The sequence below is a fragment of the Hylobates moloch genome, unplaced genomic scaffold (assembly GCF_009828535.3).
Source record: "Hylobates moloch isolate HMO894 unplaced genomic scaffold, HMol_V3 SCAFFOLD_17, whole genome shotgun sequence".
In the NCBI taxonomy this organism is placed as follows: domain Eukaryota; kingdom Metazoa; phylum Chordata; class Mammalia; order Primates; family Hylobatidae; genus Hylobates; species Hylobates moloch.
The window spans coordinates 65,232,448-65,258,849 of record NW_026652292.1 but is presented as its reverse complement, the minus strand read 5'-3'; the positions used below and the strand labels follow the sequence as shown (position 1 = coordinate 65,258,849).

Sequence of the window (26,402 nt, the reverse complement as noted above, 5' to 3'; positions counted from 1 at the left end):
AAAATGATGGTTTTTGATAGACTATGAATCCTAGGACATAAATGGTTTTCTTAGCTTTTACGTTAGTTTGGAATATAGGGGAGAAAAGCCCCTCTGGGCTGAGATTAACTGTCAGGAATTTAATATTTCTTAGCTAGTAATAAACAAGGCAGGCACGAATTAACTTATATTCAGAATTCTCCATGGTTGGATCCAATGCCTTTTTTTTTCAGTAGCAAAAGTAAGACAGATGTCTTCCCTTGTCAAAGAAGACAACTGTTTATAAAGCCACAGATTTTGGCCTCTATGTCTTCTCCTTAATGTAAATGATTTTTTTAAACTTGTACTTTCTAAATGTACAAGTAAAGACAGAAAACTACAAACTTCTAAGGTATAAATGTATAAAACCATTAAAACCATGGCTGTAAGGTTTTTATGGGTGCTCAATTTAATACGATTTTATTTGCTTTCTTTTTACCTTTGCTAGTTAGGGCTTCAAGAAGTCTTCAGGTAGACTCAATGATACACGGTGTTCAAATCTACCTGGACAGAACAGGGTGCAAGAATTCCTATGTAGCACTTACTTAAGTTGCCTTCACTTAGCTGTAAAAGTACAGCAATAGCTACAGTTGACCATCCCTTAGTAATGCTATTTGCAATCTTACAGTAGTATTATCTCTAATTCCTTAAAACAGGTGGCTTTTAATCTTCTTAGTAAAGATATTCAGGGAATCCAAGTAAACAAGTGGCTCTCCTCTCACATTTAAGGATACGCATGGAAATAGGGACCAGTCTTGACAGGATTCTTCTTTATATATTTTGTATTTATCCTTAAAACGTGATTTTAAAAGTTTAGAGATAACAGAAGCTAGTCAGTGTTCATCTAATGGGATGTTGATCTAGCAAAGTTTTCAAATCTTTTCTCCCCCACAGGCATAATTTTTTCTCAGAATTTCAAGATATTTTATTATCATTTATGCAGTTAGATGAGTTTTTTTAAATTATTAATGCAGTTAGATGAGTTTGAGACTGGAGTCTCGGAACGTTTTGTTATTTTTTGGACTTGCAGATATGAGCAAATTAGTCAGCTTCATTAAGCCTAGTTTTTACTTTTTTTTTTTTGAGATGATATCTCGCTGTGTCTCCCACGCTGGAGTGCAGTGGTACAATCTCGGCTCAGTGCAACCTCTGCCTCCCGGGTTCAAGCGATTCTTCTGCCTCAGCCTCCTGAGGAGCTGGGATTATAGGCACCCGCCACCATGCCTGGCCAATTTTTTGTATTTAGTAGAGATGGGATTTCATCATGTTGGTCAGGCTGGTCTCGAACTCCTGACCTCAGGTGATCCACCCTCAGCCTCCCAAAGTGCTGGGATTACAGGTGTGAGCCACTGTGCCTGGCCAGTTTTTACTTTTATAAAGTAAACAATAGTTATTTGGGTTTGTATGGTTATTAGGGAAAGAAGATATATGAAAGACCTTTCAAAACAGTAAAATGCTATGAAAATACAGTATTCCATTTGCAAGTATTTGTCTAATCAAATGCTAACAGTTAACCCTGAAAAATGCATCATAAGGGGAGACAGGAAAGTGTAACATGAGATGATTAGCAATATTGACTAGAAATGACTATTCTATTATGGGTCATTTTGACATGAAGTTACAAAATGGAAAAAGAAAACATACTAGAAAGTACTAAATGAATATACACAAGACCTTGATTTGTGAACAAGGCATTAAGGGCTGTAGGTGCTGAGGAAACAGAAAAGTATTGCTTGAAGTTATCAGGGAATGGTTAGATTGGAAGAGTAAAACCATAGTGCAGTGGAGTGTGTGTGTGTGTTTGTGTGTGTGTGTGTGTGTGTAATGTAAGGGATGGAATGTGCCCAACCCCAGTTTGTTTTGTTTTTTGAGACAGAGTCTCGCTCTGTCACCCAGGCTGGAGTGCAGTGGCACAATCTCGGCTCACTGCAACCTCTGCCTCCCAGATTCAAGCGATTCTCCCACCTCAGCCTCCTTAGTAGCTGGGATTATGGGTGCCCACCACCACACCTGGCTAATTTTTGTATTTTTACTAGAGATGGGGTTTCACCATGTTGGCCAGGCTGATGTTGAACTCCTGACCTCAAATGATCCACCCGCGTTGGCCTCACAAAGTGCTGGGATTACGCGCCTGGCTGTCCCTGTTTTTTAAAGGCAAAGCAGTATGTATCCTGAATAGCAGCAGTGGTAAGGATTATAGGGATCTGAATATGGGGGGAGCTGAGTATTGTGGCATCTACATTATTTTAACTTTGGAAGCTTATGTTTCTACAGAAGAAAAGGGGCTTCAGAAACTATGTGGATGATGAATGGTATTGATCAAAAGAACAATTTATTCCCACTATTCATTCTCATTGCCTTCCATGTAACAGTGTGAAAGACAATTAGGGAAATATTAAAATATCACAATGAATGTGTAAGTTTATTTTATGAATTAGGATAACAGCTGCAATATTATAAAAATTTTACATTAAAAGGCATTTTCTAGGATTAAAAAATAGTTCAAACTACATCGTTCAAAAAAGTTCCAATCTCATGGGGTTTGTATGAAGTTTAGTTTTATCATGAAAACTTAAGAAGGCTATCTGGTAAAATATATTATAACTGAGGGTAAATTTAATTCCTATTATTGTGAAACTGGTGAACATAAGTCATCATCATGGCTCAATACATTTCCATTAATATTAGCATTATTAATATTATTAGTATTTGGTGCAAGAAGAAGGTACATTACTTCATCCCATGTATCATGCTAGTATGTCCATTTACAAGTTGAAAAACCCTGCATGATGCCATTGTGGCTACTGTTCAGAGTTATTCAGAGAGTAAAAGAGAAAAAAAAGAAGCTGCTCAGGCCATATTTTATATAGCACTATGTAAAAGCCCAGTCTGATATACTGTAACAGGTTTATGGGATTTACCACATTCAGGCCTTAGAGCAAATTCCAGTGTTCACAAGATTTTCACTAAAAGCATTTGCTTTAATCTTGTGGATTGGCTAAATATGCTCAAGGTGGTATCCCAACAATATGAAATTGATGCTGTGGAAATTTTGCAGATTAGCAGATCTCATTCCCCTTCCTCCAGGCAAGCCACACTAAAACTATTCTAAACAGATGGACAGTTATCTTGCTCTTAAACATCTCCAGGGAGGACTTCCCATAACGTTTTTGCTTCTCTCTATTCATTTCTTAACTGGATTAAATTTTTTTACATTTTATTTTGCTACCTTATTTTCCCCAGCCACAATTTAAACTACTTTTTCCCCTGACATTTTCCACAGTGAGATATGCTGTGAGAATAACAAGATCATATGAAAATATCAACTAAATTATACTGTTTATAATGGTCACTGGTGGCACATTTCCATAGGATTTACATTTGTGTTTTTAAACTCCCAAACCAAATATGAACTAAAGTATTGATAGCATATCATTATCAACTGATGCTTTACCAAAATATAACCAATATTTAGGAAAAATTGCTTTAGAAATGTGTGTGTGTATATATATATATATATATATATATATATATATATATTTAAAAACCTTACCACTGATGCAGTAAAGCCTTTGCTGTCTTCTAAACAAATATTGAACGGGGTCATGTTACATTGTGCCACTGATTTGTTTTCAAGTATCTATTAGGCATTTCCATTAATTGATAATTTAGAAAAATGTTAAAATTAAATCTCACTTTACTGCCAAGAATTGTGAGCTTATTCTTAAAGAACATATGGTACTTAGTAAGTACCAGAATATTTCAAAAGTCTTTTGTTTTTATGATAAAACATTCTTAGTTATAGTTATCCTAGGATTAAAGAAAAAAGGTACAAATATATAAACTTTAAAATTACCTACATCACTAGTTTTTAGTCACATCAAAAAAACAAAATCTAATTTACTTTACCGTTAGTTTTTTAGTGAGTTCAATATGATTACTTAAATTAAATTCAAAAAGGACATATTTTAAATGTACTATGTGAAATAAACCACACCTGCTTTCTGCTGCTTTAATTTTGCAATACATCCACAAGGTGCATCCTCTATTCCAATCAAACTTTACTATTCTTTCTTCATAAATAAATATGTATCTTTCCAATTTGCTTGCATTATCTCAATGCCATTAACCCTATGTCTGTTATGAGTCTTATAATCCTTTCCCAGGAACAAAATGCTTCTTGGTAAAAAATATGTTGGGGAAAATATTTGCATTTATTCTTTTTTGTACATGCATTACTTTTTAGACAAGGTTTTAAGTCACAAGATGATTCAGCATGGTTCTCTTTAGGTAAGCAAAAATATCACTTGGAAAATAAATATATATATTCTTATGACATTTTAGGAAAGAAGTCACCCAATTTGGAATACATTATTTATTAGCATAAAATGATTTGGCAAACAGGATAGAGAGAGTTCATCTATGTGTTGTTACAGAGCTATTTACATTAGTTAGAAATTTTGTTTTTCTGCTGGAACTGTGTCATTTTCAAGTTTTGTATCGATGACTCCATTAGAACCCATAGAAGGGAAACTCACAGTGCTATCCCAGATACACAGAGATGCTTACATATTTCATCATATTTTTAATTTTTTTCTCATTTTAAATATCTGTTTTCTAGTTTTCACTGTCATCTACATAATTCCTGATGATAAGAGAGCAAGGGTTGCTCACTTGATATAGAATCATTATGTAATAAACAGAGAAAAGAGGGTATGTAAATTTTACCAGACAAATGCAAGACCTCATTAGGTTTGTCATATAAGTTAAGTCATAATTGCAAAATGGCTTCTTTAATCTGTTAGTTTTTCCATTTAGTTCATTGGATTTTATTTCAAATCCATTGGTATCAGATTGAAGCTGTACATTCCATGCCCCTAGCTCCTTCCTAGAGTATTTTCAGTAAACCTGAAGCTGAAGAGACTGCAAATGGTAGGTTGGTTTCTCATTTATAGGGATTGCTATCCTTACTCTTAAATTACAGAGGTCTTCAGTGTGGTATAGAACCTTCTGAACAAACCTGTAGGGAGGGCTTTTTACTTAGATAGAGAAGGTAAGGTCTTTTATTGCCTTTCTCAAATGAAACTTACCTTCATTTCTTATGTACCTAAATAAAAAGGGGTTGTCTCAGGCATTCATATATATAAAAAAATTAGTAGCTCAGCAGATGTCCCCATCAGTACTATGGGAACTGTCCATGGTCCTGTATTTTGCCTGGTTGCACTCCCTCTGAAAGCACAATGAATTGTGATAATCCCCAACAACTGTGATAGAGTTTGCTACCAATAACCTCTCCATCTTTGCATTTTGTTTTGTCTTCAGAGTGCTTTCAGCAATTTTTCTTCAATAATGCATTTTGTCATGTAAAAATGTAATCTAACAATATTTCTTCATAAATGCTTTCTAGAACAAAACAAAATAACACAAAACACAAGACAGTCTGATTCAGTAATTGGGAATCCAATTCACATACTTACAAAATATGAATTGGCATAATCATGCCGTGGCTGCTATATCGTCTTATGAGACAGAATGGACCTTCGATTTTTTGTATCTTTAACACTGAACAGTACACTTTGTCACCTCTGAACTCTTGTAATAGCCTGCTAATTGAATTTTGACCTCCAGTTTATATTCTCATTAGATAATTTTAACAAGGTTGCCAGATTTTTTTCATAAAACATTGTTTATTATCTATTACTATAAGGTTTAAAAGTATTCAGTTTATTTAAAAAGTTGTTTTAAAGTACCTGTGTTATAGACACTATGGCAAAGCCCTGGGAATAGAGCAGAATGTTGCCAGTTCTGTAGTATCTATAATATACTAGATACAGAAACTCCAGGACTAGGCAGAATGTTGCCTAGTTCTACAGTATCTATAGGAATTACAGACTCTTTCCTGAAAGAGCACAGATGATTATTAAATGCTGTAACATCCAGTCTCTTTAGGCATTCTGACTAGTCCTAACATTCTGACTTTGATCTAGGCTCCTAGCTCCTTCTTCCCTTCAATCTGTACGGAAGCTCTTTGCTCAAGCCAGAATGGCCTCTCTGTTGCAGATATTCACTGTGAACATTGTAGTGCCTCTGCTCACAACTATTCTTTGATAGATCCATTATCTCCATAGGAAATACCCACTTTATTTGCTGTCTAATTAGATTCTATCCATTTTTTAAGGATCTGAGGTTTTTGGTATTTTTTTTTCCTTTCTTTCATGACTACACCAGCCTGGAATAATCTCTGTCTTTTCTGACATTCTACAGTACTTTTCATCTGCTGGTCTCTTCCATAGTAATCATTGATTTAGCTGAAACCCCCATTTGGAGAACACAATGTTCCTGAGTCTTTTTCCTGAGTCACTATGTATTGATAGGGAGTTATGGCAATACATACATCTACATTCCAATGAAAACTTCAGACTATTTGCTACATACCAAGTATAACTTATTGAACTTCTGTGAGCCACATAGTCTCAAAATCTGGATAATGCTAATGTCTCCTTCCCAAGTTATCATGAGGAATAATGAGATGACGTATCTACAGACCCTGCCATATGCTATGAATTCATTAAACGTTATCAATTATTATTATCATTTTCAGTTTCTACCACTTTACAATTCCCAGGACTTAATGTCAGTTTAGTTGTCTTTCCCTCAATTGATGTTAAAGCAGGTTCCCTCCCCATCTCTACTACTGCTATCTGTTGCTTCTTCCCCCCAAATTGACAAACATATAACTTTATACCATAGGCTATTCCTATAAAAACTGAGATTCTTTATTGCTGTGAGAAAAGCAAATTGTTGCCTGAAAGATTGTAAAAGGATTAAATTCTCACATAATGTAAATTACTTTGGGGTCCTCAGAATGGTCCACACCTTAATTGCTTTCTTTATGAGTTTTGAAGTTAATACTGATGTGCTTTTATGCAGAGGTAAAGGATATAGTTGCTGAAACTTATGTCAAGGATGTACATGTATATGGATCAATTTTTATTCTTATACTCTGTATCATAATTTATATCTGGGGCTACTCTTTAAAAGCCATGATTGGCATAAATATTGGTATATGTAGACATTTGTATTGACTTGAAGTTTATGCATATATGGAAAGAAGGAGAAGAGACCATGCTCATATGTGTGCAGCTTTTTTATTCTTTTTCTCCCATGTGGTTTATATGTTTTATTTGGTTTCTTTACAGTAGTTATTCCCTCATATTGATTTTAGCCATTTCGATGTGTCTTAACTAAATTTTTGGAGTTTTCTATCTTACAATAATAATAATATGAACATGAAGTAAACTATTTCTAGCACTTTAAATGAAACAAAACAATACAAAATTGGAGCATAGTTATAATAATTTTGTTGAGACATTAAGAGATCCAGATTGACTCAGAAATTATTAAAGATTGTTGTGTTCTGTATTGTTAAGCACATTTTATGTTTCTTCTAATTCTTCCCAAAAATCCTATTAGTTACAAGAACTTATGACTTGGATGCTGCAGTAAAACATGAATTTGCTATAGGTAGGAACACACTAATTGAAATTACTGCAGTTTTATGTAGTTATTAACCTAAGTGTTGTATATGTAATTCAAACTCAGTATGATACCCATATTTTAAAAGAATACAACAGGAAATTCTTTAAGAAAACCTAAATGATGGACTAGCATCTCTGTTTCAGGATGCCAAGTAAGCAAATGTTTAACTTTTTTGTCATTTAATATACCTATTTTTAAAACTTATATTTAGCAACTTTGTATATTGTCCCCCATACCTAGAATAAATCAAAATTTGAAACTAGGCTAAATTATTTTTGGTATTAAAGAGAATCATGAGCTTCAGAACTTTTTGCGCGTGAGGCATAGAGTGGTATCTCTTAATATATGGAGTCCATCGACACACTGCAATATGTGAGACTAAATTTACCAGCGCTGGTAAAAATCAAAATGAACTATCTAGAGTTATTCTAGGGCATCAGAAGATATACCCCCTACCATAAAAAAAAAGAATGTTAATACCAAGAGATCATATTTTTTTTTTCAAAGATATGGAGTTTTGCTCTTGTTGCCCAGGTGGGAGTGCAATGTCATGAGTTGCGATTTTGGCTCACTGCAACCTCCACCTCCTGGGTTCAAGCAATTCTCCTGCCTCCTCCCGTGTAGCTGGGATTACAGGTGCCCACCGCCACGCCTGGCTAATTTTTGTATTTTTAGTAGAAATGGGGTTTCACCATGTTGGCCAGGCTGTCTTGAACTCCTGACCTCGGGTGATCCGCCTGCCTCGGCCTCCCAAGGTGCTGGGATTACAGGCATGAGCCACCACGCCCGGCCGAGATCATGAATGTTATTCTTAACCCCATCATTTCCATGAGATTGAAGCAGTTCTTCAAAACACAAATTTACTTGGACAGCAAAGGATCACATAGAGAGGCAATTTGGAATTTGAACAGAAGCCAAAGGGAAGATTGGAGTCAGCAAATAAGGGAGAAGACACAAAAGTATGTGCTAAGTTAGGTCAGCTGAAGGTCTGAAATTAACCACTTATGATACTTCTGCCCTTAACATCCAACTCTCTTTAATGATCTGCAAATTTACACTATGTCTTAGTGAATAGTTGGAACATAATTTTTTTTTGAAGAAGTGAAAAAGTCTCCTCTGGTGATTTTCTTAATTCAGAATAATTTCATAGCACAATTGGAAATCACATCTAAAGAAGGCCAGCCTGTCACTAAAGGTATGGCAGAGAACAGATCCTTTCCTGTTTACAGAAGCCAGAAGTACCCAGGGCTTGAAAGGTAGTGGAGAAGGGAGTGAGCAGGGTGAAACAAAAAGAGTGCAGCTAAGTAGTCCAGAAACCCTGAAATAAATTACATTGTTGCATAGTTTTGACACTGTTTATCTTGAACCATATACAGACAAATAGAGGTCTGTTGGGAGAGATTTTCTCATGAGCAGTGATAGGAGCACAACACTTTGTGTAAAACTTCCTTTGAATATAAAAAAAAATTGACACATTAATGAATGAATTATTCACTTGTTTAACTTGGATTGTCCCTTCATATGAGTAACTTCATGAAATACCTTCATGTTCAGGAAATATGTGGACTCAGATATAACAGTGTTCAGAGAACTTTTAAGGAAAACCTCAGTCCTATGGAAACTAAATATTCTTAATGTTTTAGCACCAATAAGGGCTTAGATTTCGGTTAAGAATATGAAGAAGCATATAACCATGAGCAATATTAAAGAACAGTGAAATTACCAGAGTTTCCAGCAGCATCTCAACTTCTGCTCCTGTAAGGAAAGTAGTTGGCCTTCCATTCCTTGTAGGACAAGGTTTGCTTGAGTGCTTTCTGGCATGCTGGAGGTTCCCCTTTGTATACTGTGTGCATGATTTAGAAGAAGCTGTGTCAGCATTGATTTATACATTGACAGCTAAGGATAATAAGATATGGGCAAACATACAGCTCACCCTTTTACAGATTAACCTGGAGACTGCATTAGGCAAATTTGATAGCATTAGAAGATTTTGCCAATTTGTCTGGAAACAATTTCTCTTTTGTAGTGTGTCAGGGGTAACACTTCATGCCATTGTACTAATTTAAATGGCTTTGATAAATTGTTCGAGAGGTTAGAGAATAGTAGTGTAGATATATATGTAGCACTTTAAAATAAAAAAGGCTATTAACTTAATTGTTAAATGAATTTAATCTGTAAAAATCAAAAGTGCTCAAGAATGTAAGTGTTTTCTTGGAACCACAGCAGCCATATTACATCATGAGACTTTAAATGTCTTCTTAGAAAATAAAATACTTCTGCATTATGTCTTAATAAGTAGAAATTATTTAGGCTATTATAGTAGCATGGATGTTAGCTATGATTTGGGGAAAAACTTAGTTTTATAAACTAAGGCTTATACAACAATAAAATTGTATCTTCTTTGGGGTGCACCTTTGTTAATATTGCATGTCCTAAATTGTACCATTTGCATGACATCAAGGTAGCCTTGTGTATGATTGTGTCCCCTAGAGATATTCTTATAAATGAGATGTATATTTCATGAGACATTGTCTATATACATAATTTCTAAAGTAAGGAACTTGAAGAGGCCCCTCTGAAAGTCACTGGATTAAATCATTGCACCTTTATTCAGTAGTCTTGTGGGAGAAACAGCTCTTTTATAGAAATGTCCAAACAGTTCTTTATGAACAGACCTCAAATATGAATTAGCCCTTTCAGTGAATGCTGAACTTGAAACGAAGACAGGATGCATTTGTATTATGATCATAATCTTACTCCTATTCATCCACATTCTCTCACCCAGTGCCTGCAGAGCTGAAAACTCGCCTCTTCCATGAAACATTTTGTTTCTATCTCAAGTGAAACATTAAAATACTTTTTTAACTGAAATAATAACATCTCTAACATTCAAGCTACTATATTTAAACAACTGCATGTTCGGAAAAGAAAAAAAAAAAGAGTGTGGTACAGATACAATATAGTACTTCACTGTTAATTTCAACCAAGTAGAAGGCTCAATATGAACAAGAAAATTTTAATTCCAGAACAAGCAGCAGGAAAAGCAGACATAACCAAGTTTGGAGCGTTCTTTTTTTGTACTATGAATTTTAACAAATAAGTGCTTAAGATATTGGAGAAGATTCATTTACTTCAATTATGCATTATTTAGAATTTCACTGATACAGCTTTTAGGCTTTTTACCATAGATACATGTAGTGTTTTTATGATGTGCCTGTAGTATATGTTTCTTAGTGGCTTTAACCAAAATTAGCATCTTTTTAAAAAGCAAAATTGTTATTTAATACTTAAAAACCTATTTTCTGGAGAGCGATATAATTCTGGAAGTTCCTTAACTCAAAAGTATGCTGTATTTACAATGCAGGGCATTTGCACATAATGATAAAGAATGTGAATTACTAGAATAGTGACACTTAATATAGAACAATTATTAGCTTTGTAAAGTGTATTTCTGGTTGGGAATAAGAGCAAGCTATATGGGACATCAGTTCCCTTTCTCGATTTGGAGTTCTTGAAGGAAAACTGCTTTTAAAAGAGGGAAACCTGAAAGTAGTCTTGCTCTTTCATGCCAAGGATAGTGAAATTAACATGCAGCTGGGCTTCTCTGATAAATGGATTCTGTTAGGTCACTGAGGGGGTGCATGTGACATTAAGTGATTTACAGTCCTTTACCTTAATGAAATTGTTTCAGCAAGATGACGCTGAAAGCTCTTAATGGATAGCTTTTCTTGATGTAATGAAATTGCATTCCTATGGCATTTAATATAAGGTACAGTTATTATTTACTGGAGCTTTCCAAGGGCTGCTATTTGCACAGACAGTTCAGAACAAAAAGAGATTTCAGTGGCGGCATAGAGGCTAGAATGGCTTATGACATTCGTAAGCAGATGAGTGTGTTTGTGAGGGCACTTCAGTGAGTGTGTCCAGGGTATCATAGACCCTTCAGGAAACTTCCCATCACCTACCCCAGCTACTGTCCATCCCTTCTACATAGATTCTTCTAATCTATTTAACAGGCAACTGGATTACAACCAGATCAGCTGTATTGAAGATGGGGCATTCAGGGCTCTCCGGGACCTGGAAGTGCTGTAAGTACTGCTATTTCTCTTACTCTTTTAATGGGGGCTTTGTGTCTGGACAGGACTAATGTGGAAGCTTATCTGCTAGCTTAAAACCTTGTTGTCAAAATAGTCTCTTAAGAGATACCTTAAATAACTCATGGTGAATACAGAGAAGAGTCGAAATGTGTGTGTGCAAAACCTTGCGTACCATATCTGTATGTTTAGGTAAAATTGTGTAAGGTCACTCAAATGTTCTTCTTATAAATATTTTTATAAGAGTCATAGAATTTGTCATTGCGAAATATTGAGATAAAATCAACTTTATAGGAAAAGTAACATAAAAAAAACCTCTTAGTAGCTGATATCTTGGAGTAATTTGTCGTTGTTAGGCCATGGAAACACAGTTTCTCATTAAAAAAATAAAATTTTTAACCAGCTGATTTGACATTATTTTTGTAAGAATACTTTGAAATCTGCTTCCTAAGGTTAATAAGCCACCCATTAGATCCATTTTCAAGTCTTCACCACTGACTTTGTAATGTACAACACGCAGACGTGAATTATAATTGGCAACCTCCTTCTTTCCTCCCTGGATAGACATGACTGACAAAATTGGTTAGAGGCAACTAAGTAACCTCTATTGACCAATGACTTAGTAATTTTAATGAAATTACACATTTTAATGAAAACTATAGTTACTAAAGCATTGTATGCTGCCTAAACATTTTTTGAATTTTTTCAGCCAAAATTCACATTTGTAGCTTTTTAAATACACTTACAATTCCTCCACCAATTAAAACATTTTTTCTCTGCTTTATTTCATCCTTGAGAAAATTTAGTCAGAAATCTAAAATTGAATCAAATGTGAGGGTGTTTTTAGTCAATTTGTTAAAAGTTATCGAGAAAGCATAAAATCCTTCCTTTTCCCCACAAAAAAAAGGATTCATTACTTTATAAATCTAGTTTCAGGAATGGAATATAATTCTGAAAATAAATTAATATTTCAGCTAGAATGGCTTATTTTATCAGTATTTTTATATGGTTTTGGTTTTAATTGCAAGAAAATAGAATTTCCAGCTGTGTAATGTACTGTTATTAATTATTTTAAAAGATATGTATGTATGAATGAATTGATCAGGATAAAATGTGAAATATAAAAATATAGACTACTCTCTAACAATAGGAGCGGCCACCTTTGTTTCTATTGATAATGGTCTAACTTTCTATCAGAAAAATATTCAAAGTGCTTATCATATACATTTTAGCTTTAAGACCACTATTTAAATTGTATACCAGAACCATTTTTAATATATGAAACTCACTGATGGTATCTCAGAGTCAGAATAATTAGAATGATTTCACAGTAGTGGTCTCAAGGCAAAACCATAGTCAGTGTCACTAAAATTCATAGATGAAGAAACTACCAAATTTAATCAAACAGAGCTGATCAAGCCAAAAATGTATTATTAAACCAATGTTCCTAACTAGAAATATGAATGATATCAATCATTTTATGCAAAGTTTGCTATCTTTGATGAATTAAATCCCATAAATTACCTTGTTATTAAGTTTTCAGAAAACTTAAATTATTTTTAAATATGTATTCAGTGTATTTATTCAATATATGTATATATACACATAAATGTACCGAACGCCTACTGTGTATATCTTATAAGGTAGAGCGAACACTATGCTAGGCACTGAAATCTTTTACCCACAAATACAATAACTACATTTGCTTATTTTCTATAAACTAATATCGTTGTCTTCAGAAGGAGTACGTTTATGAAAACGCAATCATCTCATACATTTTGATTGTCATGATTAATCAAAATATCCAAAAAGTGACTTTAGCAAGAATGAGGAAACACACCAAAGGGTGACATTTTATGGTTCATGGAATTAAAATAGAAATCCAAAATCTTGGAAACTCTTTTGAGGACCTTAATATATACATCTTAAAGAAGTATATATTGGTCAGAGTTTGTTTGTTGAAGAAATAATAAAAATTAGCATATGATAGACAATGTAAATTTCTTCTAAAAAGATTGAAATACTTTATATTAAAATTTTATAAAGTTGAGCAGACATTACTTTAAATGTTTTTTTTTCAATCCTCATACTTTAAACAATCCCTAGAAAAATCAGTTGATAAATAAGGCAAAATTGGAGCACTGAAAAGATGAGAATTTATGAAGCCCAAATCACTTGTGAAATACAACAAAAGTTTACCTATTATAAATGTTTGGTCAAGAGCTTAAGAGAGTTTGCATTAAGAAGGGTTCTAGAAAGATGACTCTCTGTTTTGCTTATTTTTACCATTTGTGACTCTTTAGGATGTACTGTCTTATGTGGAAATAAAAAAGGAACATTAACTTACACATTGCCTTAAATTTCAGATTCCAAGGGTTTTAGATTTTTTAAAATTTTAATTCCTTGAGCCATTTGTGAATGTATGACTATACTGAAGCTAGATGGGAGAAAATGAGGTAATCGCCCTTGGTCGTTGATGAAAAGTATCAAATTAGGATATATATGAGCGTACAAAGAGTGAATAGAGTCCAAGAAGTCAAGTGAAAATCTAAGATAGATGAAAGCAAGGAAGCAGTCTAACACTTGCGCATTCATGGAGAACTGGTTTATTGTCAGATTCTGATTTGTAAGACTTAGAAGTAACTGCATATTTTCTTAATATTTAGATACCATCTCAAAAATAACATTGGAAACTAAATCTTGATCAGTATTTTCCCTTCTTTGGACACTGGACTCAGAAATGAAATATATCCCTTGAATTGCTGCTTCTACATGTTTATTTTTCTTTTTCACAGAATGGACATAATTTAATTTAATTTAATCATAGTGATTCATATCCACTAAATACCAAACTCTGCCAAACGATATGCATGGTGGTAAGGGAATAAGATGACTAAATCAAGATATAAGTGTGAGAGGTGCTCCATGATTATACAGGCTAATATTTATACATCAAGATGTCTTTTGTATTAGAATATTTACTCATTACAATGAAAATCTTGAAGTTGAGCACAGAAATAGACTTACACGTGGGATAAAATGTTCACAACTAAATAAGTACAGTATGTTTCCATTATTTCAGAATAGAAGTTGACCATAACCGTAACATACACAAGTAATCATGCTTAACACTTATATTTATTATTAATTTTAAAAATAATTTTGTTGGTTCTGCATATTTTTCAATCATTGGGTATCAGTATCAGTACTTCTTTCCAGCATCAGTACTGAATAAAATACTAAGATAATGTATTCCTTTAGTTGCATTATGTGAACCAACATTTTGAGAAAAGACTTCAAATTGATAACTGAAGTCTTTGGCATTCAATGAAAGTTTTCCTTTGCATGGAGATATAAGAAACTATACTTCAAAATTAATGCATGTCTGCTCTGTGTGAAGTACTTAAAACAATTTATTCCCCAAGCCATATTTCAGAATGCTATATACTATAAAGATTTTAGCCATATTAAGTCAGCATAAATTATGAGGATGGGAAAAGGGATCATTTGAAAGCAAATCCCATTGAGAAGTTTAACCTTTGCATACCAATATCAGGATATATTTTAATGGCATTTGAAAAATACATCTAATTTCACCTGCACATAGGAAAATGCTAAAAGCTCTTAGATAATCGGAGCCAACAAATCCAGTGCTCTGTAGGTCCCCCATAAAGTGGTTTATTTTTTGTGACTTAATTCAAATCACTTAGAATAGTTCTTATATAATTCAGTACATTGCAAAACAAGGTAGTAAAGAGGGTCCATGCATTATCTGGGTCTCTAGCTGACATGCCCTGTTTTACTGAAAAGTTTTTGTCAATCCCTTGACCTCTGAACACACCATCAATAACCACAGCCACCAACTGGCCCAGAGTGGCCTCAAAAATATAGTTTGTGTAGCTCAAACATAAGTGGTCTGCAGACTGTTTGAAATATTTTAATTAGTTGCAACTATTTAAATATTAGAAAGATCTAAAAATTTTTATCTCTAGCATCCCTTGGAAAATCTGATTGTTTGACAATCCTCCCTTACAGCAGGTCAATAGTCCACTGGAACTGGACATTATCTGCCACAAGAGAGACTATCATTGCTAGCTTACCATATTCTTCACCATCCCCAAATGTCTGCTTTCTTCCATCTCTCTTGCCCATCATTGTATATTTTTGCATGTGGTCTGCTTCTCTCATTTCTGTTCTCTGCTCAGGCCCTACAGTGAACTTGCAACCCCTAATTCAAATCCTTGTCCAGTATCAACTTCATCCAACACGAACATCGATGCTCTTTCTCCTACCTCCTTCAGAGGAACTTGCCTTCTTTAGTCACCACCTCAACGTGTACCTTCAATCTCTCCCAGGCTTAGAATTGCTTTCCATGTCTACGCTTTACTTGTATACCCCTGGGATAACTTCTACCACTTTCTTATCACAAACCAGATTTTTCTGAAGGGTGAAGAAAGCTCATATGTTAGCCTTATTAGTTTTTGTAATTTGTCCAATTCGTCTCCCTAGCTGGACTGTATGCTATTTTAGGACAGAATTTATGCCTGATTTATTTTTATAATACTCCATGTTACCATAAAATAATAGCCATTCGGGAAATATTTGATGAATGAATGAGTAGTAATAGAAGTAGAAATAATCAATAATAATAATAATAATAAAACTAACAAAGTTGCATTAGGGGAAAAGTAAGGATGATATTTATTTTCACAATAACTCTCTTCACCACACATATTCCTGGATCTTCTACCTCGAGAAACCATGACTGCTGCCACACAGCAGTAAACAAAGGCCAATATGCTACTGCAGCTAAAAGCCGTTAGAATGGATTAATCTTTTAACACGGTGCTACAGCAAGTTACTTCATCCCCACCTGGTGCAAGTACCAGATATAGATATAGCTATTTCCACTCAAATTTCAGCAGTGTCTGATGTCTGCGGTAAATAATAGTTATGAGGACTCTGTTCCAAGGCCTGACAGGAATGATTCTGTATTGTTGCTATGAGAATTCAGTAAGAGAATATTAATTCAAATACGTTCATTGACTCATGGACACTAATTACACATAATGCCACTCTACGGAAATGTAATTGGGCATATTTTCCAACTGTAACTATCCCGTGTTTATTTCTTAACCAATATCATAAATAGACATGCATGCACAAGGTACATAAAGTAGAATGTAAATAGTCAAACATGCTATGAATGAAGCCATAAATTTGTAGTAAATGTTGAATAAAACAAAATGTACAGTAATATGTTAAATTATGAAAATTATTTATCAACTTGTCTATAGAGTAGTGCATTCTCTATGTCATCTCTACCAGGTAGCTGTCCTGCATACGCATAGTACAAGACGTTTTCTCTATGTTAATATATAAAATGATCAATCAATTTTGTATCTAAAAATTCTAACTTTTCTTTTTAATTCTACAGCACTCTCAACAATAACAACATTACTAGACTTTCTGTGGCAAGTTTCAACCATATGCCTAAACTTAGGACTTTGTAAGTAGTCACAATATATGTAAAGGTCATATTAATCAATTAAACCTTCCCCTTAAATAGCATGTTCAATAAGCGAAGGACGGGACCACTAGTTTACAAGGTAGACAAGGAAAGCCCAACTTTGGAAAAGACTAGACATGGTATTTGTGGGAATTAGCTATTATTCTGGAAACTGGAAGGATTTCTTTTAACTGATATGCATTATGGAAACTTTGGAGTTAAAAAAAAAACAACATTTACTTTGAGCTATTGTGGAGGTCACATTTCATTAAGAAATGGAAGATTCCTTGATTGGCTGTCAGAAATGATAAATGGGAAATCTTTATGATTTTATTACTGTACTGCAAGCAGACCTAATAAAGCTAAACTGGTTCTCCAACATTCCTTATAACGTGAAATTATAGCATCACCCTCTAGTACTTCTATAATTAAGGTTGTGTCAGCATTTATATTTCAAAAAATATCTTTTTCAGGGTTACAGATGGACATTAAGATATTTTTGGTCTAATAAAGTATTGACTACAGCTATTTCTTTTCTCTTGAAGAAAAAGTAATCCTTAAAGCCCAGAGTAGGCTTTAAAATCTTCAAAGCCCAGGGTGGACTTTAACTTATAGAATTTCAGAGGTAAATCTCATTTGAACTGAATTTCAGAATCACCTTGACCTAAAAAAATATATTACATATAACATGTAGGACATGATTGGAAGCAAAACCAAAGCATCAGACTTCTTGAAAAAAAAAGTGTTTTTAAGTTGGGTAAATATATTTTGATTAGATCTTCAAAATATTCCTCATTTTCTCATAGCTTGTAACTGGAAAATATTAATTTTCGTTTCTTAATAAAAATTTTTGAATTACCGGCTTTTTAATGAACTAGGCAATACCAATTTTAATGTCATTTTTTTCTTACTGAAATCTAACTCTGTACATAATAACACATCATTATAATTTCCTTGGAATATTATTTAGCAAAATAAAGGAATTCTACAAGTATACAGACATAGCTAAATTTTGTATTCTTGGGGCTATCAGAATAAGACTAATCTGACTGAATTAACAGCCCAGTTCACTCAAAACTATAATTTCCCATTAACTTCAGGTAATTTATTTTAAAAAAGAAATTGATCAAGCTTTCAATCTTTGCAAAAACAAAGCCAACAAAATTGTAAAAACATTCATCTGAATTTTTGACAGTGTCCTTTATTTTCTTGTAGAAATTCATGAGTTTGTCTTACTAATCAGGTTTTTCAATTTTTACATTCTTTTCTCAAGTTTGTGCACACCTAATTGGAATTTTTGTAATGTGCTTGGTTTAGATGGAAATATTTAGAGTACAAGGATATGGAATGTGCCTCTGTGGCTTCCAAAGGACAGAACGTCAACTTCCAAGCAAACCGAGCCAGAGGTCACTCATCTTTCCCAAAATGTAGCTTTTTGTTCTGTGGTACGCCTTCTAGTTTTAAAGCAAAGCATTGTGTTCCTTATCTACAACCTCAAGGAGAATGCAAAGCAGCCATTTAACTTTAAATTCCTTTGCTTTGGTTGGGTCATTATTCTATAGTATCATTGCTACTTAAAAATTCCATTTTCATAGTCTAATTATCTTTCTGGACTGAGTTCCATGTTTTAATATCCATTACTGTTATTGGGTTAGAATTGAACACATCAGCTTAAAAGGACTAAAATGGTATTACTGTGTCATAGATGGTTCTGGGAATGGTACTTTGATTTATAGCTTTGGATGTCCTTTTCTTTAGTTTGAGAAAACATAAAAGCCAGTTTGAAGTCATTTACCTAATTTAGTGGATACATTTGTCTGATATTTTATTAATGGAGAAGTGCTATTTGCCACTTGGAAGCAATCCATGATCTTGTGTGGATCCTGCCAACATAGAGCGACTCACTTAATTCCTTCACTCCCAGCCATTTGTGCCTTTTAATTTCAGTCGCTGCTCTTTGAGGATACGTCTCCAGGAGCCAAAGGAGCTAATCCCTTTTCTGTGATTAAACAACAAAAGAAGGAAATCAGAATAGGATGTGAAAAAAGTGTTTTATATTGAATTATTATTCTGTCTTGTTCAGCAAAAAATGCAAGTGACCTGCTGAAAAGGTTTTATAAGCGGTTTCTATAGAGACTCATAATGGCAGGACTTATTGATATTTCAAACTGGGAGCCACAACTTTTACTAACTTGCCCCTCGCTCAGTCTCCCCATTCTCCCACCCCACCCCCATTGGCTCTCAGGATGTTAGAACTGTGGAGCAATTTGCAATAGACTTATTTTTTTTTCTCTTTCCTCTTTTAAATGAACATAAGTGAAATATGTTCGTTTAAAACATAGTTTTATGGACATACTTAAGCTTCTATAAATTGCTCAATTCAGACTAAATGAAGAGAGACTTGATTCTGTGAATGTACATCAGTTTAATTTTTAGGAAAAATAATTATATTGGAATCTGCTTAGCTTTATCTACTTCTATGTTAAGAAATAAAGGTATATATTATTGTTAATGAAATAACGACTTTCTGTTTTCTTGCTTTACACTTCTTTTTTTCTCATTTAGTCGACTGCATTCAAACAACCTGTATTGTGACTGCCACCTGGCCTGGCTCTCCGACTGGCTTCGCCAAAGGCCTCGGGTTGGACTGTACACTCAGTGTATGGGCCCCTCCCACCTGAGAGGCCATAATGTAGCTGAGGTTCAAAAACGAGAATTTGTCTGCAGTGGTAAGGGAGAAAGAAGAGTGATGTTATTGTGTTTATTGTATCCTGTTATGTAACAGAATGTGTGGGCTGCATGGGTCAAAGGTTTCAGTATTGTTCACTAATGTGCAATTGTGCACTAATCACTCTACGGAGATCCTCTTTTTCAGTGAAAATATGTTCTGAGACCTTACTATATTGGTTGGCAAGTACTGGTTACTTGTATCTAAATTATGATAAAAAACTTTTCAGTTTTCACTCCAGGGGAAATATGGAAAATCGCTAAATGATGGTTCTACTTTTGATTTTTTATTTTCCCATTAAGTAACAATTTATAGCTACTTTTATGTTAACAGTTGAAAAAAAATGATTAGCTAATCCTGGATCCCTGCTATGAAATTCAAAGAGCAATCCAGCCATAGTTGCAAAGTAACAAAATGCTTTTCATGCATACATGTATACTAATGGTTCAGTTTTACTTAAAACAAATATTAAATGACCAGCTTTAATAACAAAAATCTAAAAACAAAAATAAGACATAGGGTTAGGCACCGTGGCCCACACCTGTAATCCCAGTATTTTGGGAGGCAGAGGTGGGTGGATTTCCAGAGTTCAGGAGTTCCAGACCAGCCTGACCAACATGGTAAAACCCTGTCCTTACTAAAAATACAAAAATTAGCTGGGCGTGGTGGCGCGTGCCTGTAATTCTAGCTACTTGGGAGGCCGAGGCAGGAGAATCACTTGAATCTGGGAGGCAGAGATTGCGATGAGCTGAGATCACACCAGTGCACTCCAGCATGGGTGACAAAAGGGAAACTCCATTTCAAAAAATAAAAATAAAAAATAGGCTGGGATGTGGTGGCTCACGCCTGTAATCCCAGCACTTTGGGAGGCCGAGGCGGGCGGATCATGAGGTCAGGAGATCAAGACCATCCTGGCTAACATGGTGAAACATGTTTTTGTATTAAACATTTTTTGTATTAAAAATACAAAAAATTAGCCAGGCATGGTGGCGGGCGCCTGTAGTCCCAGCTACTCAGGAGGCTGACGCAGGAGAATGGCGTGAACCCGGGAGGTGGAGCTTGCAGAGCCAAGATTGTGCCACTGCACTCCAGTCTGGGTGACCGAGCGAGACTCTGTCTCAAAAAATAAATCAATAAATAAAATAAAATAAATAAATGAATAAATAAGACATAGGCTATGTCTGATATCAGTCAATAGCTAATGTTTACTGAGTTTTTTAATATGCTTAAGCACCAACCAAAGTATTTCACATATATTTACCTCACTTTGCCTCCCTTACAACAACTGTATGAGAAATGTAATATTATCTCTATATTTGAAGATTCAAATGCTGTGAAAAAGAATAACCTTGCTGAAGTTTATATAGTTGAATCCAAGGATCTTAACAGAGGTGGTTTGATTACATACATACACACATGCATGCACATGCGCGCACGCACACACACACACACACACACACACACACGCCCATACATAGTATCTTAGTATGTATATATAGGGTTGGTTCTGCTTCAGCTTCAGAAGTATCTGTTCAAAATACAACAAAACAAAATTTTAAGAAACGTATAATGCATCATAAGTAGTTCACAGATTTTTAAAGGCGGGGTAGGGAGACTTGACTAGTACCTGATGCTATTAAATGGTTATATTTTAGACCCTTGTTTGTGTTTTTTCACGTTTTATAACCTAAGCAAAATTTTTGTATAATATCATGGAATGTTCTCAATATGTCTGATTGCTTTTTTGAAAAAATTAAATAATGAAATGACTAACAGTTCGTTACTAACCACTTTTTTCTCTCTTCACTTTTTCCTTTCTGTTTTCTAGATGAGGAAGAAGGCAAGTTCACATTTCTTTTTTAGACTAGAGATATTTTTGTAGTTTAAGAGCTTGTTTAGAGGGATAGGATTAGCAGCTGGCTTGCAGCCTCTTCCTGGCACATCACCACCACTAGGGCCCTTTCCTGGCAGGTTGGAAAGGGCCATCTCCACTGTCTTCCAGAAACCATGCATGTCAAGATGCTTATTTAATACAACTGTGCTGATATTCTGTTGCTCACCTTTCAACCATTAATGTCTGATTTAAAAATTGTTCCAAATATTGAGTAATAAAAGTACTTACAGGAAGGGAGCTACTTATACCAAAATTTTAAATTACCCAAATCTCCCAAAAGAATAATTTTTTTATTAACAATAAGATGACTTTATACAAATTATTATTATAATTTCAGAGAAACTGATAATTCTGAACCTATCAAGACATCAAGTTCTGGATTAGCTAATTTTTCTCCACATTTATTGGCATATGATTATTTAATTTAAGCAACAATTATCTTCTGATGGAAGTATTACTGTTTTGTTTTCTTTTTTAAAAGAAATTACAAAGTAAATAAAGCCACATGAATTTGATAAAGACCAAGCTCTATTTAAGCTTATTAGGAATGAATATAAATTAGACTGAAGTTGCTGGGTTTTTTGGAAATTAGAATAGTTTTGAATATAATTCTGATTTTGAAACTGAATTTAGGTTTTCTCACAATAGTTTTAAAAATTAGCAGTTTTATGACCAGTTTTTAGAATCTCATTTACTTCTTCTCATTTGCTTTATAGACCTAAATATATAAATGCATGCCTCCTAAAATATATTTTAGAAATATAGGACCATTTTATGATCATGTATTTAAGGAGATTTATTTATGTGAAATGCTTTGTTACTTGAGCTAAGTTTGTATGTTTCACAATTATGATATTCAGGAGGAAAAATATAATACCCGTTTATTTCTTTTTCAGGTCACCAGTCATTTATGGCTCCTTCTTGTAGCGTTTTGCACTGCCCTGCGGCCTGTACCTGTAGCAACAATATCGTAGACTGTCGTGGGAAAGGTCTCACTGAGATCCCCACAAATCTTCCAGAGACCATCACAGAAATGTATGTGCCTGAAATTCTTTCTTATCTCTCCACCTTCCCAGTGAACCAAACTTTGATTTTCTTTGGGAAATTCTGAGTTTATCAAAGGCACATCTGATCAATTGGCTTAGACAAATGTCCTTTTCAGAAATGTATTGATTCTTACTCTGATTGTTTAAAAACATACCATGTTAAAGTGGCTATGATGTTTTTTCTTCCACAGATAGAATTAAAAGGAATACAGATTTTAGGAAAAATAAGACAAACAGGATTATTTATACCTGGTTCTACCGTTTGGGCCTGTACATCTGTGGTTGTCCATTTCTCAGTTTGGAGCAGTAGGAATATAAAAAGGGACCAAGCTGGGGTTAGTAAACCACAGGAACAATACAGTTAGGTGATGTGCTGCCTCCTTGAGAGCTCATGTTTTAAAAGCCAGTTTCACTCTTTTGTTTGAATTGATAGTTCAAAGCAAAGTGAAGAAAAGATAACATGAAATCAAATGTAAAGATTTTTTATATAGTGCATGTTTTAGCCTATTTGAAGCAGTGTCTACCTCCATTAAAAGTTAAATTCTTAGGACAAACTATTGCACACATATTTTGTATGCAGCTGCTGAATGCATTTCTATGTCCTTACCAAATGTAAGTCATGTGGATAAAACAAGGTCACATAAGATGTAAAATGGAATGCTTTTACCATCTTGAAAAGTAAGCACTAGGGAAAATCGTTACCTCGATATTCATTGAGAAAACCCCTCTTAACCACCCAGCCCATTCATATTATTATGTTATAGGCCAATTCTAAATTGTAACTGAATAAATTATCTTTGATTTTTTGGTTGAAGTAATAGAAACAACTTCTTAGAATACGCCTACATAGTATGCGAAAAAGTTGTTTTTAAAGTGCTCATTTTTAACCAATTTATTTAATTATGATAATAAAGTAACTTATCTAATGTACCTTATATGAGAGTAATCTTAGTTCACAGGACTCACTGCCATTAGTTTAAAGTATCTACCATGTGCTTAATAGTGTGCTGAGAGCTTTGCAGTGTAAGACATGAACCTCTGCAGGAATTCTACACTCTGTGGAGATTTGACACTGAATAACATATACACATAATATCATTCTCATCAAAATTTTAATTAATAGAACATTACTTTACCTCTAGAAGACATCTATAAGTATGTTTTGGCTGAACCTTGAAAGAAGAATAAGTTATAACTTGGGAAAAGACAGATGACATTCCTGAAAAAGAAACATTGGCAGCAAAGAACAGAGGTGGCAGTAAGCATTGTTTGAGAGATTGTAGTTGAACCTAATTAGACTAACAGGATAATGTTGAAGCATCATGAAAAATAATGCCCTAAAAAATACATCTCCATCTAATTTTAAAACTACAGATTACTGAAGACCCTGATGCTTGGTCAGAAGATATTAGATGTGACAAAGTAAAGAATGACATACTGAATTTTCTCATAAGGGAACTGTATAGTCATCTATTGCAGGCACAAACATTTCTTAAGTAACCACTTACTACCTAAAGGCACTATGAATGTTCCACAGATCGTCCATCAAGTGATTAGAAAATGTGACATGCAAATTGAAAACTATTAAATGATGTCCACAGTGAAGAACGTAATAAGAGATGAACACATCAGGTTCAAGGTCTTACAAAGGGCATGAAGTTGAGGGCAAGGTACAATGGTTAACTAGAGTCAGAAAGTTTTAGTTGGAACCCGATGTTTACCTATCATCTGTGATAGGTAATCTCACTATTTGTGAGACCATGGACAAGTTACTTATCCTCTGAGACCCTATATCCCATCTAAAACTAAGAGTGGTTGTCAGTTTGATGTGAAATAATTAACACACATAGAGCTATGTGTGCTTAGCATATAGTAATCATTCCATAAATGATAACTGAAGCATAGAAGTCTTTGTGTAGAAATAACACTGAGCTAGGCCTTGAAAGGTAGTGAATGAAACTACAGAGATGAGGACAAGACTTTCAGAATTAATGCAACATCATGAGCTAGGCAGCAGGAATGAAAGTACAAGACGTAATCAAATAGGAATTCAGCTTGCCTGATATTTGATATATGAGATAGTACCAGGAAATAAGTTGTAAATATACACTGGAGTCAGTTCATGGATGGTCATGTTGATATAAGGATCTTGGATTTTGTTTGGAATGCATCTGAGCATAGGAGTTTTAATCTGAATTTTCTAGAATAATTGGTCTGGTGGCTGTGTGCCAGTGATTTGACAAAAGGAGAGAATGCAAGGCAGAAGGCCTCTTCAGAGGCTATTTCTTTGGTCTAGTGGAGATGTCAGAAGAGTAGGAGCTAGTCAGTAATAGTAGGAATGGTGATGTGGAAACAGCTATGATAGCAAACGTAGGAGAAGAATTCGTGGGATTTGGCATTTGATGAGATAAAGGAGTAATGGAGAAAAATAAACCAGACTCTGCCAGAGTTTTAAGTATGAGTGATGGGGAGGTTGTGCTTACATCATTGTGTATAAGAAAGTGAGAAGTGGGACCAAAACTGGAAAGGAAGATGACAGTGAACTCAATTTGTGAAATACTTAAGGACCAGTGACACATTTAGAAGTACTAAAATTGGGCTGGGTGCAGTGTCTCACGCCTGTAATCCCAGCACTTTGGGAGGCTGAGGCGGGCAGATCACGAGGTCAGGAGATCCAGACCATCCTGGCTAACACAGTGAAACCCTGTCTCTACAAAAAATACAACAAAAATTAGCCAGGCGTGGTGGCAGGCACCTGTAATCCCACCTACTCGGAGAGGCTGAGGCAGGAGAATGGCGTGAACCCGGGAGACGGAGCTTGTAGTGAGCCAAGATAGCGCCACTGCACTCCAGCCTGGGCGACAGAGCGAGACTCCGTCTCAAAAACAAAAAACAAAAACAAAAACAAAAAGTACTGAAATAATACAGACTATAATAATTTTGGAGCAAGCAAGACAAGGACTTGAAGCAAAAATTTTGGAGTAATTAACGTAATAGAAAACAGTTGATATTTGAAACCATCAATTGGCTAATGAAAAGGAGGTAAGAGAGGAGAAGCTCAAGAACTTAATAAAAACAGCAAAGGGCTCTAATAGGTAAGGGAGGAAGAGACTTCTAGGAAAAATGATCTCCAGAGGCAAATATTGCTGCCAGTTAACCAAGCTGGAGTCTGAGAGAAGGTCTTAGAATTTGACCTGCATATTGTTCTTAGAAGGTTCCATTTTGATAGAGTGGTAGGTCAATGAGCCACCTTTCAGAGTGTTAAGAAAAGAAGTATTGATTAATATTCGAGAGAGTAGATAAGCCGCAGTTTGAATAGTTTGGCTGAGAAAGGATTTTTTGAAAAAGACAATTGTTGCTCTGTAATGGACAAATTTGGATTAATTCTAAGATGCAGAAACCTGTCATCATTAGAAAGTCAGAAAGAAAGAATGAGTTTAGAGAGAAACGAGAGTGTGAGAGTTATATAAGATATGTGTGGGAGCAAGATCAATCTGGACACAGGAGCGAATTGGTCAAATCTAGATCACAGGGAAGGGGAACAAAAAGCTGTTACAGGTTGATAAAAGGAGAA

The 26,402-nt window shown here is 34.6% G+C and overlaps 1 protein-coding gene across 2 annotated transcripts in view; it reads left to right on the top strand.

Annotated features, from left to right (window-relative positions):
- SLIT2 (slit guidance ligand 2) overlaps positions 1–26,402 on the top strand; it is a 380,209-nt gene that overhangs the window by 219,455 nt on the left and 134,352 nt on the right. For both annotated transcript variants that reach the window (XM_058430212.1, XM_058430211.1), the window contains exons 6-9: positions 11,574–11,645; positions 17,089–17,160; positions 19,726–19,889; positions 22,679–22,817. In XM_058430212.1, the coding sequence (XP_058286195.1) occupies positions 11,574–11,645; positions 17,089–17,160; positions 19,726–19,889; positions 22,679–22,817 (447 nt within the window). The remainder of the gene's footprint in view (positions 1–11,573; positions 11,646–17,088; positions 17,161–19,725; positions 19,890–22,678; positions 22,818–26,402) is intronic.